This window comes from Lodderomyces elongisporus, chromosome 8 (assembly GCF_030384665.1).
Source record: "Lodderomyces elongisporus chromosome 8, complete sequence".
In the NCBI taxonomy this organism is placed as follows: Eukaryota; Fungi; Ascomycota; class Pichiomycetes; order Serinales; family Debaryomycetaceae; genus Lodderomyces; species Lodderomyces elongisporus.
The window spans coordinates 170,723-190,350 of NC_083680.1; the positions used below are offsets into that span (position 1 = coordinate 170,723).

A 19,628-nucleotide genomic window follows, 5' to 3' on the forward strand; every position below is an offset into this window, starting at 1 on the left:
TTTTAATAAGGAAAAAAAAATAAAAAAATTAGGCAGAATTTATAGACATGTAATATTAGATCCAAATTATTTTCCACGTTATATAGTGCAGCAAATATGGATCCCACCGCCTCGCATGAAGGATCAAAGAGAAGAAGAAGAAGAAGTAAGAAGAAGGTTGAAGAAGTTCAAGTTGAAGATACTCGACAGAATAAAAAAATAAAATTTGATGAGGAGGAAAGTACGTCTGTAGGTGGTGATGACTTGTTGCAGAATGGGGAACAAGATAAAAAAGGCAAGGACAAACATGAACATCAACATGAACACGAAAATCAACATGAACACGAAAATCAACATGAACAAGTTCAACAAGAAGCTGTTAATATCCCTCAGAGAAATAAAAAGGTATTTACAGATACCTTAGAGTCATCGTCAGAACTTGCACTACCATCAGATAATACCATTGTCAAAGGCAAAAAGAGGAAACTCATCAAATTTACTGAACAACAACCGGACTCAGACTCTGAGAATGAAAATGACTACACTTTCCAACACAAATCGGACCTACTTAAGGTTAGACAGAAATTACCCATCTACCAGCACCAAGATCGGATAATAGAGACTATTCTTAATAATCAAGTGACTATAGTAATTGGTGAAACAGGTTCTGGTAAATCGACACAAATTCCGCAATTCCTCATCCCCCATTCGAAATCAATTGCAGTAACGCAGCCTAGAAGAGTTGCTGCTGCATCTTTAGCGGCAAGAGTCAGTGACGAATATGGTTGTAAATTGGGCTCTGAGGTCGGTTACCAAGTGCGATTCACAAACAAGAGTTCCCATAAGACAAAATTAAAGTATCTTACTGACGGTATGTTATTAAGAGAAATCATGTTGGATCGAGAGTTGAAAAAATACGATGTGGTTGTGTTGGATGAAGCGCACGAAAGAACCATCTTGACGGATTTGATTATGGGATTTCTAAAGTCATTAATCAAGGAAAGACCAGATTTAAAAGTGGTGGTAATGTCAGCCACATTGAATGCAGAATTGTTTAGTAAATTCTTTGCCGCCCCTATTCTTTACATTGAAGGTAAGATGTACCCAGTTGCACAATTGTATGTTGAGGGAGATACAGAAGACATTGTTGATTGCATGATTCGATCTGTTATTAAAGTCAATTTGACAGAACCTGAAGGTGATGTACTTTGCTTCCTACCGGGCCAAGAAGAGATTGATAATTGTGTAAAGACATTAGAGGAACTTGCTCCTCAATTACCTCGAGAAGCGCCATTATTGGTGCCATTGCCACTTTATGCAGCACTATCTCCAAATCAACAACTGAAAGTCTTTGAAAGTTTGCCAAAGGGAAGAAGGAAAATCATTTTGGCAACGAATATTGCCGAAACTTCGATTACTGTTCCTGGTGTCAAATTTGTTATTGATTCAGGATTAAGAAAAGTTAAGGTATGGAAACATAATTTGGGTCTCTCGACTTTACTCACAACTCCAATTTCTCAAGCATCAGCGCGACAAAGAGCAGGAAGAGCAGGAAGAGAGTGTCCCGGTAAAGTATATCGGTTATATGGCGAAGATGAGTATCTAGAGTTGCCAAAACAACAGGAATCTGAAATCAAGAGAAATGACATTGTGTTGCCCATACTTACGCTAAAGAAATTAGGTGTGGATGATTTGCTCAATTGGACATGGCTCGAAGACCCTGGCCAGGAAGCCATCTTGAGCGCTTTAAACACGCTATACACTTTAGGTGCTTTGAATGATGCAGGTAAGATTACCTCTTTGGGGGTTAAAATGAGTACCTTACCATTGCCACCACAGTTATCGGTGGTTTTAATAACTGCTGCGGAACTGGGATGTCTTTCAGCAGTGATTGATATTGTTTCATGCCTTTCGGTTGACAATTTAATTCTCAATGTTACTGGTGAAGCAAGAGACGAAATCAATTTCAAGAGGAGAGCCTATTGTCCAAAGGGATCTACGCACGGAGACCTCATTTCATTGTACGAATTTTACCAATCTTATCAGTCTTTAGGAAAGGAATGGTGCGAGGAGCTCAAATTTAACTACAAAGGGTTCAAGAATGTAGACAAAGTGAAGAAGCAGTTGCAACAATACATGTCTGATATAGCCAAAATCGATTTGAAACAAGATTCAAAACTGGACGTTAACGTTGACTTTGACTTTGACTTTGATTCGGACTTGCAACATACCAAAAGCTTGGATATCCCACTTGTTCTCAAATCATTCCTCAAGGGTTATATTACAAACACTGCTGTTGGAATGCCAGATAGATCTTATAGGACGTTCAATAGTGGTCAACTAATCAGTATCCACCCTTCTTCAGTCTTATTCGGCAAACCTTTGGATGCAATCATGTATATCGAATACGTATTCACCAGTAAAGGGTATGCGAGAAATTGTTCAGCAATCGAGCTTTCTTGGATACAGGAAGTTGCACCACACCTTATGGGTGGAAAAGTCAGCTTAAACGAATAATCTAGTTAAATAATATCTATATACTAGTGAATAAACTGTAATGAAACAAAACAAGAAAGAAAAATGGAGAAAATAAGAAAAAAAAATGGAAAAAAATGAGAAAAAAATGGAGAAAAAAAAAATACAAGTTTATTCAACAACACTGTTAACTGCCTCTATAACTTTATCAAAAATCTTGTCATTACCAGCAATGACACCCTTTGAAGGAAGAAGTCTACCTTTTCCAAAGTCCAATGGTTGGCCAGTGATGTCACCCACTCTGCCACCAGCCTCATAAACTAAAACGTTTCCAGCAGCGTGGTCCCAGATTTTCTCTCTATATGTATCATTTATTGGGAGTCTCAAGTATATATCAGCTTGTCCACTGGCAAGCGCGCAATATTTCACTTGCGAGTCCAAATTTATAGTTTGCTCTTGTACTGTATCTGGATTGAATCCAAGTGTTTCTTTAATCTTTGCCTGCGTCGAATGTGATGAGTGACCCTTTTCAACACCTTCAACAACTTTTAATTCATCCGGTGTACTGTGCTGGGTCATTTGAATGCGTTCTTGTTTACTCAAAGGCTGGAATGAAATCTCGTCAAAGAGTGGCGAATAGTACGCACCAAGACCTTTGATTGCGGAGTATAATCCACCTACAATACCACTATGTTTTGTATTGGACTCAACTTTTTTTGCAAGGTTTGGACACCCAATAACACCCAAGACTACTTTCCCATCTTCAATCAATGCCAAACACACGGCAAACTGGTCACCTCTTAAGAAGCCTTTTGTTCCATCGATTGGGTCCAATGCCCAAAATCTTCCCTTTGATCCACCTTGGGAGTTACCCAAATCAATGCTTTGAAACACAGATTGTTTATCTTTCAACTCTCCAAGAACTTTTTGAAAGTCGCTTGTTTCCAGTTGTACTTTTTCAATCAAACTCAATACTTTGTTTGCCAATTCATCATTCTCTTGCAAATCTTGTGAATCCTCTTCTCCAACAATCTCGTCTGTTGGGAAATTGATCTTCAAAGCATGATTGATAATTGCCTGACTTGCAAAATCACCCACTGTGACTGGAGACTTGTCCTCTTTTGTAATTGTGCCTTCCTTTGAAATAGAATCACTCAATTGCTTTGTCAATATGGAAGCTCTTTTGACAGCTAAAGTGGCAACTTCCAACTCTTTTGCATAAGGATGTGCCATGATGCTCAATCTTCGGAGTAGTACGGCAAACACGATGGTAAATAGTAAGATGAATGCCTTCATAAACAGAGCACAAAAGACATTTTTTCATAAAAAAAAATAAAACATATTGGTGAAAAAAAAATAAAACATATAAAAGAATTGAGAGAACGGAAAAGAGAGAAAAGAGACAAAAGAAAAAAAGAGAAAGAAAGAAAGAAAGAAAGCTAGAGGCGAAATGTATGGAGCAATATGAACTCACGATTATGTAATGAGAGATCTGATAACAGTTCCAGCGTGCATCTTTAATATCTTTGTTCTTGTTTTATTTTTACTTCTGTTTATTTGTTTGTTTTTTTTTTTTTTTTAATTTTGGACTTTTGTAGCAGCAACTTTTACCCGTTGTTTTAAACATAGTCCCTTTTTTATTTATCAGAATACTCGTCATAGCTGGGTCTTTTGATTTTGTTTTTTGTTTTTTGTTTTTTATTTTTTTTTCCTTTTCTTTTGGCCCCAGGTCTCACATTTTTGCTTTAATACGATGTACAAGTCGCTATTAGCATTACTAGTGCTATGTCTCATCTGTTGGATTATCCAGCTACTACCGGTCATTTCAGTTCCATTAACCCCGCTGTCTAGTAAAATCTACCTTTCTTGCTTTGAGAATTTTACATTTGGCGTATTTGGTATTTGTGATGAAAGGTCAGGAAAATGCAGCGATGCTCGAATAGGATATCCTTCTTCAAACTCGAGCAATTTCGTGCTCCAAGATAACTATGATGGTGTTGTGCTACCGTCGGATGTCAAATATACAATATCGAAACTATTAGTTGTCCACGTTGTTGCATTCTGTTTCTCGAGTCTTCTTATGACTGTTATTTGCTTGTTGTTTGCATTGGAAAGTGTCGACAGGTGGAGGTACCAAATGAAACCGAGACAAGAGATTGAGTCTGAAGAAGAGAGGGAAGAGAGGGAGCAAAGAGAGGAAAACGAAAAGAGAGATTTGACACCGTATCTCAACATGATGTTGATACTCACAATAATGTCTGTTTTGACTACTTTGCTTGCATTTTTAGCCGACATCCTTTTGTTTACTCCAAATTTGAGCTACTTGGGGTGGATCCAGTTGATACCAATAATATCTATGGCACTCATCACATCGATGTTATGCTTTATTAAACGTTCAATCGCGAGTCGAAAGTTCTTTGAGAATTACGATTATCAGTACGATGATATGAAAAAATTGAGGAAACGCGTTATGGAGCATTCATGGGACAATTCCAGTGATGATGGGTTCTTTGTATATACAGATGGCTTTTACACGAGAGGAGAAGAAACAAACATTTCAAATACTTCACTAAGTAGTACCACGCGACAACCCAGAGGCAGCATTTCTTCGATGGCTTCTTCGACTTCTGCAATTGAATTAAATAACTTTTAATATGTCTAATGATGTTATGAATTATTATATTTATATATATATAAACGATTTTTATGAAAATTTACAATGTAGTGAATTTACAATTCACAAAAAGTTCCTGGTCATATGCAGAATTTACAAATTCATGAACTAATTTTTTCCAACAATTCTGCCTTAGCCTCTATCTTCTCTTGTTGTAATAGCCTAAGAAAATTTGCTTTTACAAGTGGTGTAATATTAAACTCTTCCAATTTCTCATACAAGACTAGTTGTTGCTCTGCAAGTACATTTGGAAATTTCTTCAAAAGCATGATAAACTTGGTAAGTTCATTGATATTGGTGATGGAAGTCAAGACAACTTCTATTAAAGTCGGGCTTGGTGCACGATGGAAAAGCACAGATTTGAGAAAGAATAAGTCCCTTGACTCGATTTTGTCCAGGTTCCGAATTAAATAACGGTTTAAAAATGCTTCGATTGTATCAACCTCCGGACAATATCCACGGTCAAGCAATTCCTTCAATATGGACTGGCTTAGTTCCAAATCCATATCAGCTGTAACTCTTGCTAAATTATCCAAAGTGCGACCAGTTAAGCTTTGAATAAGTTGCGGGAAATGACCATGAACCACTTTGAATATGTCTGAAACCTCCGATTCTCCGCAACTACTATCACTATTGGTATTACCATTAGCACCACCTAGTGCTAAACTCTTTGCAGAAACTCTCGTGAGAAGATTTTTCAACCCTTCAAAAGTAAACTCCAGTAAGTGTGCTTTTATAAACTGTACAAATTGTACAAATTCTGTCTGTGTTTCTGTGCAGTCCAATACTACATCGGACGCTTTCTCAACTGTGAACAGTCCGTGCAATTCGGAAAGTTGGAACTTGCCGCTATTCAATTTCCGAGAATTCTCAAAAGCTTTACTTTGCTCGAAAAATTGTCTAGGTGTGAGTTTATTGTCACGGTACACTCTGTGATATTCTGTAGATTTCAACATAACGTCTGCTTTCTTTGGTTCCAAGTCTTGTAGCTGTTTTATTTGCTGATTAAACAAGGATTTCCAGCTACTCATGATTGTTGCATACGGGAACCGCGTAGGTGTTGTTAAACCATTGTTTTTGATGCTTTTCAATACATATGATTTATCACCGTATAGACATTGATTTTTCGATAACGAAGCTATTAGCACATCGTTCGTATTCAACTTTGTCACTAGGTCGGCCACTTCTTCAGGATTGATTATATGTTCAAATCGTTTTTGTATATTTGAAAAATCGGGTTTACTAGGAACCGCTAGATAATTTTCTTCTCGAGTCAACTTTTCCTCGTCAAAGATATGTTTAGTTTCATTGGGTGTAAACAGAATAGTTGAGTTATATCGACAACAGTGTCGTGCCAAAATACCTCGCTTTATCATAATGGCTCTGAATTGTTGTTGTTCTACTATTAGTATAGGGGTGGTTAAAGCAAAGCGAAGGGAAGTAATTTTTCAGTTGCAAATTATCTTGAAAATGCCCATAGTGTAAGATCAATTTCTGTTTTCTCTATTTTCTTTTCATTCTTTTAATTTTTTTATTATTTATTTTTTTTTTTAATGGTTACTTGTTTTTGTATGAGTATAGAAGTATATATAATATTATTTTTCTGAAAACTTTTATTTATTTTTTTTTGCAATATTAAATTCTTTACTCAAGAAAAAGATTCTAGATGATTAAAAGCTTTGTGGACAAGGAGAAACTAGTACATATCAAGTTTAAGCCTACTGCTTCTTGATCTAACATCATGCTCTTGTTACGCAGAAATTGTCTTTCTGATAACACAACTAAAGCTCTATGCAACTCAAGTTGAGTTTAAATTGCATCCAATTATGAGTCTAAATTGAAATTAAGTTGAATCTAGTCAAGATTTTGTTGTAACATTTCCACTACAAGATTAAGTTTCAAATTTGTTTCAGCTCAAATGATTAAAAACCAGGTGGAATCAGTGCAATCTGGAAATTTTGATCATTAATAGTGACTTATCGCAACCCGCATGAATATTAAGGCAAACCTTTAGTAACTATGGTTGGTGCCTCTGCAATTAGTGGTGTAGTTATTATTGCTAATGTTGTTGCTGCTATCGCTGCTGCTGCTGGTGATGGTGATGGTGGTATTGCTTCTACCACTGATACTATACTCACACTTGATGGAATTAAGATCTTGAACAATGCGTTGCTGCAATGGAAAGACGACTGCAACCAAAGGGCTTTAGCAGAGGTAATGCCTCAGTGTATTCATGGTGTGGAAAATATCACTCCTTCTCAGCAAAAACACACTGCTATGGAATTGTCAATTTGTGAATTTGAAAATAATGGTTTGGACTACCCATTGGAATGTCATGCAAGTGTCCGCAATTTGAATACCAACACTTGTATTCAAGCTTTGGAAAAGTCACCCCAGTACTGGACAACATTTAGTGGCAACTATAGAGCAGTTAAAGATATTTGCCACCAAATAAGTCTACCATATGAAAAAGACCAAATTATTGAAGTTTACGAAAATATGACTTTGTTATATCGCTCGGTCATGGAGGATTTGAAGTCATCTCATCACAAGTACACTGTGGAGCTTGAAATGAAAATTCAAAACAAATTTAACAAGCTTTTTAGTGTAGTGGATGATTTGATGCGGTCTAGAGCAGAAGAGAATAATAAAGTTAATCAAACTTTTAACAAGTTTTATGAAAACTTTCAAGTCTCCATCAGTAACGCACTTGTTGTTATGCAAAATTCTTATGATGGTGCCAACACAAACTTTGAACTCATGCAGCGCCATGTTAGTTACTTTGCCACTGAATTGCAAAGAATACTGTTGCTAGTGCAAGAACAAGGGGAAAAACTTCAAGTGCAACAAGAGCAGCTCGTAACTGGTAATGTTAAACTTTCCATTCAGCAAGAAAGACTATTTGATAATATGCAGCTTTTCGGAAATGAATTGGACAAACTACATAATGCTGAAGTATCACGTGTAAGCTCGGTAAACAAACAATTAAAGCTAACGGAATTTTCTATTCGACATGCCAATTCCATCTTGAGAGAAAATACTGATGAATTACACTTGCAACGAATGCTAATTGCTGAATATACACCAATTATTCTCGGTAACATTACGACTCTATTAATGCATTTCTTGAATCAATCGGCCTCAGAGATTGTTGAAAACTTTGAGCATTCGTTAAACTTGTCATTGGAGAAATTGAGTTTAAAAATTGATGAGACGGCAAATTCTTTAGCTGTCGTCAATGCAACTATCGCTCGGTGCTCAATTTTTGCATCAAGCGTAGTGGAAACGTTGGATAGCTTGAAAAACAGTACGATAAGGATGATGATGTTGTTCATGTCAATGATAACTCCCAGTGTTACTTTTGATGGTTTGATTAGCGGAGCCAAAGCTATCATCGCCTTCTTTACACTGGTCACTAGACTTGCTGCAGTTATTGCGATTTGCTTACTTATTATCCTAATCTGGCCAATCGTGAAATCACTTTTCTTTCAACCACTTTGTTACTTAATGAGGAGGTGCTCCTACATTGTAGTATCCATTTTGGTTGGTGTAGCTGCTGCCAACTTTAGTGTTTGGCTTTTACAAAAGTAGAATTAAGCGTATATTGTAATAGAAAATATGAGAATAGGTACAGAAATAGATTAAAGAGTTTTTTTCCCCCACATTCTTCCATTATCTAATACCAACTGACACAAAAACACAAAAACATACAGATACGTATATACAGATATACGCACATAGTTCTCTCCCCTCTTTTGCACTAAGAAGTAATGATCATAATCACCAATATTCAATTGAAAATATAGTAACATCAAATCAATTTAATAGTCAACCAATTTGTTTTATAAAATTTTTCGTCTAAATTATTTTCTTCTTTTCTTTTTTTTTCTTTTGTTCTTATTTTCCTTGTTCTAAACCATGAACTTCACACATTATATTTCAATACTATCACTTCTACGACTAATATCTTCAATAGCTCAGAATGTTTTCGATGTATCATCTAATTCAAGAGAGATACTTCCTATTGATCACGAGATTTATTCTAATTTATATACATATGCTCATTTGATTGACATTTCATATTGTATTTCAAAAGTACAACACATAGAAAAGCCATTTAAATGCAATATTGAATGTGAGGACCGTTTTCCAAACATGACACTTGTTTACCAGTGGTATTTTGATGATTCAGTAACTGGTTACATTTCCACCACTTATGACAATATTTTCCATTACAACAGAGATTCAGCAAAGCGAAAGCAACAGAATAAAACAATCATTATTGCATTGAGAGGTACAAGGTCAATATTTGATTCATATGCCGACATGAGAGCTGATATGGTTGATTTCACTAGTTTAGGATCAATTTTGAAACCATGTACTGGATGCAAAGTACATAGAGGCTTTTACAAGTATTTCCAACGAACGCGAGATATAATCCACCAATATGTAATGCAAGAATTGAAAGGTGCCCAGCTTGGTATCGAGAACTACGAATTGGTAATATTGGGTCACTCATTGGGAGGCAGTGTAGCCATACTCCTAGCTTTATTTTATTTGGATCTAGGTTTTGAAAAACTAACTGCGGTAACAATGGGACAACCATTGGTTGGTAATCGCGAGTTTGTTGATTGGGCCGATGACGCTTTAGGTAGCAAGTACAAGCCTCGTCACGGTGATTTTAAGCGTAAATTCTTAAGAATTATTCACAAAGAAGACGTGGTCACCATCATCCCTAAGCGTGGAAATTTTTTACCATACCAACCATTTGATAATCAAATATATCTTAATTGTTCCGAATCAGACACGCGTCCTTCTCCAGATCAGGTATTCGACTGCAGAGATGCTAGCAATGAGCAGTGCATAGAAGGAGACTTTCCAAACTATCTTAAATCTGGCAACGACTACTTACAGATACATATTACTTATCTACGAAGAATGGGATTGTGTGGGATGATATAGCCTTTGTATAGCCCGTTTTCCTTTTCATTTTTTTTCTTCATTTTTTTTTGTGTTTATGAAGAAAGTTAGTTTGTGAAGCCAAATTTTGGCTGCTCTTCGTCATCATCGTCTCCGTCATCATCCTCATCAATATCATCCTCTTTTTCTTTTTCTTGTTCTTGTTCTTGTTCTTGCTTTTCTTCATTTACACTTTCACTGATATTACCCCAACCTCTTTGACTCGTTAAACCCCGTCTCACTGGTTGTCCTCTTGAACCATTTCTACTATGACTCCTCGCCTGACTCTCCCTCTGGCTTCGAGAATAATCCTTTATTTCCTGGAAAGATGGTGCAACTTGTTCGCAGTCTTCTCCTCTTTCTTTTTCTTCACTACTTTCTGCACCACTCTCATCGTCCTGTACAAACAACGTTGATGGAGTAAAGCCTCGAACACTGCTCATTATGCCATTGAATTCTGAGTCTACAGTCACTTTCTTCTTGCTCTTGACTGGACTAAAAGCTCCAACATTTATCATTTCAATTTGCGGTCGCTCTATTTTCGATTTTGGAGGTTTGTTCTTGCGAAACCTTTTGAAATTCTTTTGTGTTGAACTAACCTTTATTGGTACTGCAGGTCGCTGTCTCAACGGTTTATCAACTACTTCTACTATTGCCAAATTTGACAACTTTTTTATTGCCAGCAACGTTTGCTCGTCATCCCCTTCAGTTTCATCTTTTCTCTCGTAGAAATCATCCGATACCCCCAATTCCTTATTCAACGTTTTAACTGCTTGCTCTTTTGCTTGTATAACAGCATCAATTAAGGATACCTTGGGAACAAATTTGGCAATCTTTGGAGCGTTTTCTGTAGTGCTATTGTATTCATTTTTTCGTTTCTTACTGCTTACCGAATTATTTCCATTATCCAAATTGGGCAGCTTTGGTGACAATTCTTCCCTCTTCACCACGATGCTCGGCTTCTTCAGTTCATTCGTTGCGGTGTTAGTAATACTGGAAGTGGTATTACTAGTGTTTTTAATGGTTATGGAATCTAATTCATTCAAAGTTTTAGAGTTGTATTCAATTGATTCTGAATTGTTTGTTTCGTGCCTCTGTTTTTTCTGTACTTCAACTGAATCGTTTTTTTCCTTTCCGTTTTCCTTTTCCTTTATTTCCTTTCCCTCTTCTGCATCCATTTCATTTCCCTTTTCCTTTGCTTTTTCTCTTTCATTTTCTATCTCCTCTTCGTCATCTTTTTCTTTCGGTATACTTTGGACTGGTGTGACATCGCCAAGTGAAAAAAAATGTAGTTTATCCACTTTCTCATACTTTCGTCGCTTCCTCTTTTCAGGCGATGTTGTGGCCGGTCTTTTCAATGACGCTAAAGTCACTTTATTTCGTGGTACTTGGTCGAGTTGGTTTGTCAAAATCCTGTTGAAAAGAATGTTTTGCTCAATTGCCTCAAAACCAAACTCGCTAGATGGCGCAACCAATATAAATTCATTTTCACCGACTTCGTGCTCAATCACCTCCTTTGAACGACTAACAATTATAGTATCCAACCACGAAATTTTTTCAAATGATATTACCTTGTGATTCTCCAAAGTCTTCACTCTATTGAGCTGCAGCAAATATCGCGAATCCCCATTGGGTAAAAATTCAAGATTATTTTTGAGGTTTAACCATACCAATTTATCTGCATCCTCTAGTAATGATCTTATCCAAGCTTCATTGACAATATTAGTCCCTTTAATTATAGCCACGCGAAACTCATCCAGGTCAGGAACGGTTTTGTTGGTATAGTAATGTGTTGCTTGTTTGATGTCATCAACAAAGCGTATATCGAGTTGCAGATGGATCAATTGTTCCACAAATTTGTCTCTTGTCCCTATATACAATCTAAGATCGACCCATTCAATAATTAACGGCTCGTCTACTATATTATTTTTCAGGTCTTTTTCAGAAGCAATCACAATTCTTGATTCATTGGTAAAGTCAATATCTTGCTTGGGGTCTCCTTTTTGTTTTAATCTGTAAATTTCCCCATTTATGTATGCTTTTGCCCTAGACTTTATACACAACTGCAATGTAGTTTTCAGATTGATATTGCCATGCAAAGTAGTACCAACTGCTATCGTTAAATACTCTTTTGCTACTCGTCCAGAGTGAAATAAGAAATCCAAATCTTCTCCGAATTTTTCAAAGTGGGCATCATTATCACGGCCAACTGTATAATTCTTCCCCAGTAAGAGCACTCTCGTGTCTAAAATTGCAAAGTTAGTACAACAGCAACAACAATGTAAAAAAAAAAGTAAATTTAGAATATGAAAAAAAAAAAAAAGAAATGGTAAATTCATAGAAATAACCTTTATAAGTTACATACCTCCTTTGTAGTCGTTTTTATGATGTACAACCCACATATGTGGAAACACTATTGTATTTCAATTGGCAAATGACATGTCTGTGCGTACACACTTGGAAATGAAATGAAATGAAAAAAAAAAGTACAAGAAGGAAACGGCACAAGTAATTATGCGGCAAGAACTCGACCCTCTACTACCGGACCTTACTTGTAGCGCGCGGTATAGGGGAACCACATCAGAAAAACCAACGACTCGTACCTTGGGTGAAGTTACTTGGAGATACTACATTTACAATGCACACAATATAAGACGGATTATGCTACATGTTACGAGGAAGATTCACTTGAAGAGAATCAAGAAATTTGAAGACAAAGTAAAAATAATATAGCAATGGTGTAAGATCAAGATCATTTGGTCGTCGTAATCTTTCTTCGAATAAGCTCTTTACGCCGCCTGGCTTTATATAACAGAAAACTTGTTCCAGAACAATCGTGGTAGCAGAATTCTCGCCCGCATTCCCCTCTCAAAGTTGAACCTCTTCGTTTACTTTACTTTCCCACTACTAAATACCCTTGTTCTCTCCACCCCCTTCTTTCAATTCCTCTTCCTCTTCGCTAAGTCACACACTCACACTCAAGCACACTCACTCACACATTCACCGCTTCTTCTTCTTCTTCTTCTTCTTCTTCTTCACTAACAAAATTTTACGTCAATAAAGCAAATTCAGCCAAATCACTAGATTTCAAAGCTCGAATTCAAAGTTAAAGATAGGGTCAAGAGTTGGAGTTACAATCAAATTTAATGAGAGGAAGCTCTATAATTATCAAAAGATTCATCTCCCCAAGGGCACTACGACTGCACATCCCATCTTGCTCTCAACCCATTAATCTATCGTCTCAAAAACTAGTATTTCCATCTCAAATCAAATTCAGCGACGCCACCAAGAAGAATGACGAGCCAGAGATTGACAAAAAAGAGCTAGATCGGAAAATCAACCTTCTGAAATTGTTGATTGAGTTGAAACTGCAAGTGCCTCATCTTCTCGAAAGCAATTTGTCCAAATCAATTGTTTCCAAGAATATTTACCTTCGAATATGTCCCTCCCAGGTTGATGAAACCCTTTTGCCAAAGATACATGGACAATTGACATATTTCAGTACTTGCAAAGCCATTCAGTTGTTTATCAAGTCTGTAATATTAAATCCACATGTCCAATTGCATATAACAAATATCAAGGTGAGCAAGGGCCCCGACCCTCAATGCATGTTCAAACATAGTACAAAGATATATGTTCGATGGAATACGTGTATGCCCAATTGCGAGCATCTTGGTAGCTATGGTAAGGGGAGCAGCGTTGCTGAATCAACATCGGATGCTAATTGGGGGTCGCACAAGTGGTCCAAAGAAGATACATTGAAATTAATGGATCAGAACAAGTTGAACAATTTTGCAGGATTATTGGGCAAACTAACTACATCCGTCGTGGGACTTGCTAAAAATTCAGGAAAAGAAAAGTTGGAAAGAGTCTTGCTGGGCTTGTTCATTTTTGAATTAAATGACAATTGTGACGAAATTGTTGTGCATACAATCGAGAATATGGATATTATTGAAAGGTTGGAACCAGAGGAAATTAACGAGTTAAGAGTTTGTTGATGATAGCGCTGGTCGCAAGAAAGTCAAACTTTTGCATTAATCTTTTCTTTTAGTATCGTTTTTTTTAAAAAAAAATCTTCCTGGAATCCAACTATACTATGCTATCAAACATGTATCTAGGCCAATTACTTTTAAATTTGTTGTATATAGGAGTGCTGTAAATAGAAATTATAAAAGACCTTGAAAAGAAATTGGGAAATTAGAATATAGGAAAGCAAGGAAATATCACTCTTTTTACTAACCTACAAAATCACAATAAAGGTAAAAGTGTTGTACCATTTAACGTAACGAAAGTTCCTGGTAAGCAAGCCAAATGCACTTTCCCAATTGTCAACTCAGTTAGAGACTAGGGCAAAACGTCGTAGCTGTATAATCAAGTTTATAGTCAGGGACAAGGTTATGATTGTGGCTAATGACTACTTCTATCTATTTTTGAACTGTTACAAAACATTGGCATATAGGTTTACCGTCGAAATTTCTTGAAAAAATAAAAATAAAAAAAAAAGAAAGAATAGAAGTCTAAAAATCAAAGTAACATTTCTAAAGAATGAGGAAACAAAGGCATCTATGAAAACCTCTTTAATTAATCATACCGCTTTGCCACTTAATTCTTGAATCGCCAGAGTCAAAATCCACAATTTGTAAAAAATTGCCACCTGAAGTACAGTGATACCAGCAAGAAATGTATACAAGATTGTTTTCGATTCCATCGGCAGTCTACTCACGGCGTCGGCTACTTGGGCAACCATTGCAGCTTTCTCATCGTTTCTTTTTCTTAATCTTTCTTCTTTATCTTTCTCTTCTTCAGCTTCTTCTTTTTCTTCTTCTTCGACTGCTGTTCTTGCCAGATCTGACGTATAAGCAACTTGACTCGACTCTTTGTGTTTTGCCACTTCTGCTTTGACCTCTTCAATCAACTGATTAACTACCACGGTAGATCCACTGAGTGACAGTTTCTCAATAACTGATTTCATCCATGATTTACCCAGCCAGTCGATGTATTGGCTGACCAATACGTTTGTAGTATTATTTATACCCCATGAAAAAACATACCTTGTTTTGACTGCAAACGCGCCACCCAGTGGAACATCGGGAGTCTTTGTAGTTGTAGTAACTATGACATAATCGGCAAAGTTCATATGCTCAATGGTTTCTGTGACCTCGCACCGTGTCGATTTAGGACCAATCGCATAATTTAAAGCACGCTGGTAAGTATAATCACGCTGTATTCGAGTAGGGTCTGTAGGTGATGGATGGAAGTCGGGAATCGGTGATAGCTCGGACCCATCGTGTGATTCAATAAATGCAGTTGTAAATTTTTGATCAAATAGAACAGCATAAACAAGACCAAGTGGTGCGTCAATGGTGGCTTCTGCAAGTACGGTTTCTTGTGGGATTTTATCATATTTCGGCTCAGTAGGCAGATGCTGGTTGGGGCCACGATTGGTGTAGCGGGGCTCATCATCAGATTCGTCGCTACCGTCGCTTTCGTCCAGGTTTTCATTTCCACTTTCGTCGCGTTCAACTCTATCATCTCCGTCCAAAGACATGAGATAGGACTCGATTTTTGTTTCCTCTACTGGTTCTTTTATCAGTGCTGCATAATTGCTCCACACGGTCAACATTAAATCATAAGTCTGATCTCGCGAGAGAAAAGTTGCAAATGTGTGAACACTACCTTCATCAGTATGCACTTCAATACCATTGGGGAACAACCCCGCTGTTGAACGTTTTTCAATTTTGGTAATGTTCTCAAACTTGATCACCAAATTCGTAACCCATCCAAGTAGACTTGAATTAAAGCAAAGATAGCTCTCACTAATGTAGCACCTACCTTGAAGAAGAATCTCTCTACTTAGCGCGCAAGCAAAATCATCAAGTAGTCGATCCGTCAAGTCTAGTGACTTGAATAACTGGTGAAACTCGATATTTCTCTTCATTATGGCATATCTATATTGGGAATCTTTATAGAACTCATCGACATATAATTTATTGTCATATTTCCTAGCAGGTGGTGATGCTGGTGATGCTGGCGCTGGTGCCGGTGCCGGTGAAGATGATTTAGCAATTGTATTCAACTCTGATGCGGAATCGAATGTGCCATCACTTATCGTTCTCTTGGACTTGCGATACGTTATAATCTTTGGCGACTTTTCGTTGATTTCATACTCCTTGAGATTCCTTAGTAGTAGTTTGGGGCTCTCATTCTCATTGTCCGTAGAGTCTTTTGATATTTGGGAATTGGCATCCTCCTTTGTTGTAAGCGGATTCAACGGAGCCTTCTGTAGTGGTATGGAAAGTCGTTTATTGATTGGTGCTGGGTCGCCAAGCAGTTCTATTTTGGCTAGTGGAAGTGATTCCATTGAGGGTGGAAAGCAATATGACCAAGCGTCTTCGTCCTCGTTCATTTCTTGCATTTTTTTTTTGTTTCAAAATTCTGTAGAATACTTTGTTGCAATTTTGTTGCAATTTTGCTGCAATTCTGTTGAAATTGTGCTAAGTTATGATGAATTATGGTGGGTGGGGTTCTGCGCTCTATAGTCCGTAATCCGCAATGCGCAGTATTAGGAAACTAAGGCGTGGAGTCACGCGCAATACAGATCAGCAACTCGTTCCACACAGGTGCACAATTTGTGTTTCATTTTCCATGCTCTTGTGTTTTTCTTCGCTTTGTGGGGGAAATTGGAAGGGGGAAGAGAAATTAGTGGCTATACGAGATCTTTTACAGCAATTTCTTGTTTAGATTTTTTGTTCTTTTTTTTTGAAAAAATCAAACCAAGAAAAGGAAAAGGAAAAACTTCTTCCGTGATATTCTTGACTTGCATATTGGCTTTTAAGATCATTATGTGAAGATCGAACCAAATTTTTGAATATGAATTGGTATTCCATTTTTTTTTATCCTTTTTTCAGAAAAGGTAATTATACGAAAAAGAAACTTTTGACAAACAGTTATGAACGTTCCAAAAACTGTACCAATAAACCTTTAAATTTTTTCTTTTCATTCTGTTCTACTTTGCTTATTCTTTTTTTTTTTTCTTCTTTTTACCCTTTTGATCAAAAAGCTTCTCCTGCCTCCAACCACTACTTCGTGTAAGAAAAAAAAAACTCTAAAACATTATATTCCAACATGTGAAAGCAATATAACAATATAGTTCACTAAATTAAATCATAAAAAAGTCTATCTACCCAAACAATGTATATATATATATATATTAGTTTATAATTCTATCTCTTAAATGTCGCCAGGTTCACCTTCGACATAAAGACATCTTTGTTCGAGATCCTTTGTCAATACATGTTCACTTAACCAATCCCCAGCAATGAATCTCACGCCGCACGCTATACATACACCGCTCATAGGTAATTTCTCACCCAATGTATTGGCATTCTTCCCCTTTGGATCATCGAATTGGAAGTGCAGGTGCAACAAGTGCTTTTTGTAATCATACGGTCGATTAAAATTCTGAGTTTTGTGGTTACACATTTGCTTTGGGTAAACGCATTGAAATCTACCAACTTCATTGTGTATACGCATATGTCGAGTCAAGTCTCTGCTTATGTATTTGTCGCACACGGGACATATGGCCCCTTTGGATACGCGCTTCTTTTTCTCGTCTGGTGTGCTGCTTGTGCTGTGGTTTGATATCGATCGATATAAATCGGGTCGAAGTGAAGAAGAGGAAGAAGAAGAATGTTCTTCTTCAATATATTTACTAATATCAAAAGCATTGACATTGCCGAGGTATGGTTTCACTTCGTGCTCCTCTTGATTATCGTGTTCATATGGTTTTTGCTCACTGGGTGAAGAATCAAATTGATCAAACGCTAATGGAGTAAAGCTACTCAAGGAAGTCCCTTCGCCAACTTGAGTCGAATGTGTTTGATTTGCAGATATTGATGACTCGATATTCTTCAAATAATCATCCAACGCGCTATCAAAAGCATTGACGTTTTCTGAAGAAGATTTAATCCCAGGGGAAAAGAAACTCCCATTGTTTAAATATTCACTTTTCGGTGTGTCAAAATATCCTCTTCTTTCATTCGTTGGTGGATCCACTGAAGGTGTAAGATTAAAAGATGGGATAGATTGTTCATTAAAGTCTATGGATTCTTGTTTCAGTTCATCGAGCGCTGGTGTAAATGCCAACTTCAGCGGCACACGTTGGTGTCCATGTCCATGACCGTGTCCGTGCCCGTGTCCGTGTCCGTGTCCATAACTGTTTGGTGTTCGGTTCCAATAGTCTGCGCCAGAATCTGAATGAGCAGAGGAGACCATTCTGTGTGATGTCATGGGTTTATTAATTCCTTCGAGAGTGAGATGGAAAGTTGGTTTCTTCTTCATGGGCCGTGCTCTACGAGTTTTTCTTGGGTCTACTTTATTCTCGGGAAACATTGATTGTGGGTTTGCAGATATGTCATAGCTTTGTCTTCTTTCGTAGTAATGGGGTACTAGGTGGCTACCACCGTGTACCCCTTGAGCCGGAAAGGCATTTGGCATAGGTTGAGGGTAATAAGGCATGGGCTGGAGTGAAGCAGATGAATATGGCTGCTCTAGTGTGTTTGAAATAGTTGCTTGGTTTGCAGCATTTGATGTATTTGTAGGGTTTGATAAATTCAGAGAATTTGATTGAGTTGACTGGCTTGGAGGGTCCTGAACATTGGGTGCAATCGATTGGTTCTGTAGATTTTGTAGATTCAGTGAATTTAATTGGTTCTGCAGACTCTGTGTATTGTGTGAATTTGGAGGAAACTGTCCAAAAAAACCTCCTTCGCCTACGCCTCCGCCTCTGCTTCCGCCTTTTTCTTCTTCGGGTTGATAATTAGTAGAATAGAACTGAGGGTTTGCAATCAGGTTTGAAGTTGCATGTTGATAGTTGCGTTGTTCAAAAAAGCCGTCTTGGTAATCCAAGTTGTTCTGGTGGCCACTATTAAAAGTATTGTCATTGCCACTGTTGCCATCGCCAATACCGTTGTCACCATGAACATTGGTATTGCCAATGTTGTTATCAATAAATTGTTGAATTTCTTCTTCGATGGTGTTATCGTTGTAGTAATTTTCAATTCTTGATGATGGAACCGACATGGCTGCTCTATCAGTAAAGTATCCGTGATCGTGGTGTGAATAAGACCTACTACTATGTGCATCATTATCGAAAGATGGCTTCGTCATTGTTAAGTGTCCAGAAGACTGGTTGAGGTTCATCGGGTGTGCACTTTGGCTATTCTGATTGTGTTGATTATTCTGGATGTTTTGTACCGACTTGTGATAGTTGTTGAATAAGGATTTGGTTAGTTGTGCATGATAGTTTGCTGATTTGCCAAAGTAGCCGGCGCTCGTTGAATTTGAACGAGTTAGTTCATTCACTGTCATTTTGTAATCTCATAAATATAAAGTACGATGGGTGGAGAAAGGGATGACCACGCCGTATTGTTCTTGTAATATGTGTTTTGGAAACTTGTTACTCTTGGCCTTGCTCTTGTATCTATTGAAAAAAAGGGGGGGACAGGGGAAAGTGTGCAAGTGAATTATATGCAAGGTGCAA

The 19,628-nt window shown here is 37.3% G+C and overlaps 10 protein-coding genes across 10 annotated transcripts; 5 read left to right on the forward strand and 5 right to left on the reverse strand. All coding sequences in view use genetic code 12, as the record gives it.

Moving 5' to 3' along the window:
• Positions 1-96: 96 nt before the first annotated feature.
• On the forward strand, positions 97-2,496 carry prh1 (Salivary acidic proline-rich phosphoprotein 1/2; the record flags this gene model as incomplete). The annotated part of the gene is made up of 1 exon (XM_001523820.1): positions 97-2,496. One exon carries the CDS (start codon positions 97-99, stop codon positions 2,494-2,496), a length of 2,400 nt encoding a protein of 799 aa, XP_001523870.2.
• Positions 2,497-2,625: 129 nt separating this feature from the next.
• On the reverse strand, positions 2,626-3,687 carry HAL21 (3'(2'),5'-bisphosphate nucleotidase; the record flags this gene model as incomplete). Its single annotated transcript, XM_001523821.2, has 1 exon — positions 2,626-3,687. The coding sequence occupies one exon, from the start codon at positions 3,685-3,687 to the stop codon at positions 2,626-2,628; it is 1,062 nt and encodes a 353-aa protein (XP_001523871.2).
• A 520-nt stretch (positions 3,688-4,207) lies between these two features.
• Positions 4,208-5,107, forward strand: RIM9 (regulator of ime2; the record flags this gene model as incomplete). The annotated part of the gene is made up of 1 exon (XM_001523822.1): positions 4,208-5,107. The coding sequence occupies one exon, from the start codon at positions 4,208-4,210 to the stop codon at positions 5,105-5,107; it is 900 nt and encodes a 299-aa protein (XP_001523872.2).
• Positions 5,108-5,229: 122 nt separating this feature from the next.
• Positions 5,230-6,504, reverse strand: PVL30_005416 (uncharacterized protein; the record flags this gene model as incomplete). Its single annotated transcript, XM_001523823.1, has 1 exon — positions 5,230-6,504. The coding sequence occupies one exon, from the start codon at positions 6,502-6,504 to the stop codon at positions 5,230-5,232; it is 1,275 nt and encodes a 424-aa protein (XP_001523873.2).
• Positions 6,505-7,147: 643 nt separating this feature from the next.
• Positions 7,148-8,719, forward strand: KAR5 (karyogamy protein; the record flags this gene model as incomplete). The annotated part of the gene is made up of 1 exon (XM_001523824.1): positions 7,148-8,719. One exon carries the CDS (start codon positions 7,148-7,150, stop codon positions 8,717-8,719), a length of 1,572 nt encoding a protein of 523 aa, XP_001523874.2.
• A 327-nt stretch (positions 8,720-9,046) lies between these two features.
• Positions 9,047-10,090, forward strand: PVL30_005418 (uncharacterized protein; the record flags this gene model as incomplete). Its single annotated transcript, XM_001523825.1, has 1 exon — positions 9,047-10,090. The coding sequence occupies one exon, from the start codon at positions 9,047-9,049 to the stop codon at positions 10,088-10,090; it is 1,044 nt and encodes a 347-aa protein (XP_001523875.1).
• A 65-nt stretch (positions 10,091-10,155) lies between these two features.
• On the reverse strand, positions 10,156-12,489 carry PVL30_005419 (uncharacterized protein; the record flags this gene model as incomplete). The annotated part of the gene is made up of 2 exons (XM_001523827.2): positions 10,156-12,332; positions 12,453-12,489. The coding sequence occupies 2 exons, from the start codon at positions 12,487-12,489 to the stop codon at positions 10,156-10,158; spliced, it is 2,214 nt and encodes a 737-aa protein (XP_001523877.2).
• A 744-nt stretch (positions 12,490-13,233) lies between these two features.
• On the forward strand, positions 13,234-14,085 carry PVL30_005420 (uncharacterized protein; the record flags this gene model as incomplete). The annotated part of the gene is made up of 1 exon (XM_001523828.1): positions 13,234-14,085. One exon carries the CDS (start codon positions 13,234-13,236, stop codon positions 14,083-14,085), a length of 852 nt encoding a protein of 283 aa, XP_001523878.2.
• A 587-nt stretch (positions 14,086-14,672) lies between these two features.
• Positions 14,673-16,502, reverse strand: PVL30_005421 (uncharacterized protein; the record flags this gene model as incomplete). Its single annotated transcript, XM_001523829.1, has 1 exon — positions 14,673-16,502. One exon carries the CDS (start codon positions 16,500-16,502, stop codon positions 14,673-14,675), a length of 1,830 nt encoding a protein of 609 aa, XP_001523879.2.
• An 815-nt stretch (positions 16,503-17,317) lies between these two features.
• PVL30_005422 (uncharacterized protein) lies at positions 17,318-19,456 on the reverse strand (the record flags this gene model as incomplete). The annotated part of the gene is made up of 1 exon (XM_001523830.1): positions 17,318-19,456. One exon carries the CDS (start codon positions 19,454-19,456, stop codon positions 17,318-17,320), a length of 2,139 nt encoding a protein of 712 aa, XP_001523880.2.
• Between the last annotated feature and the right edge of the window lie 172 nt (positions 19,457-19,628).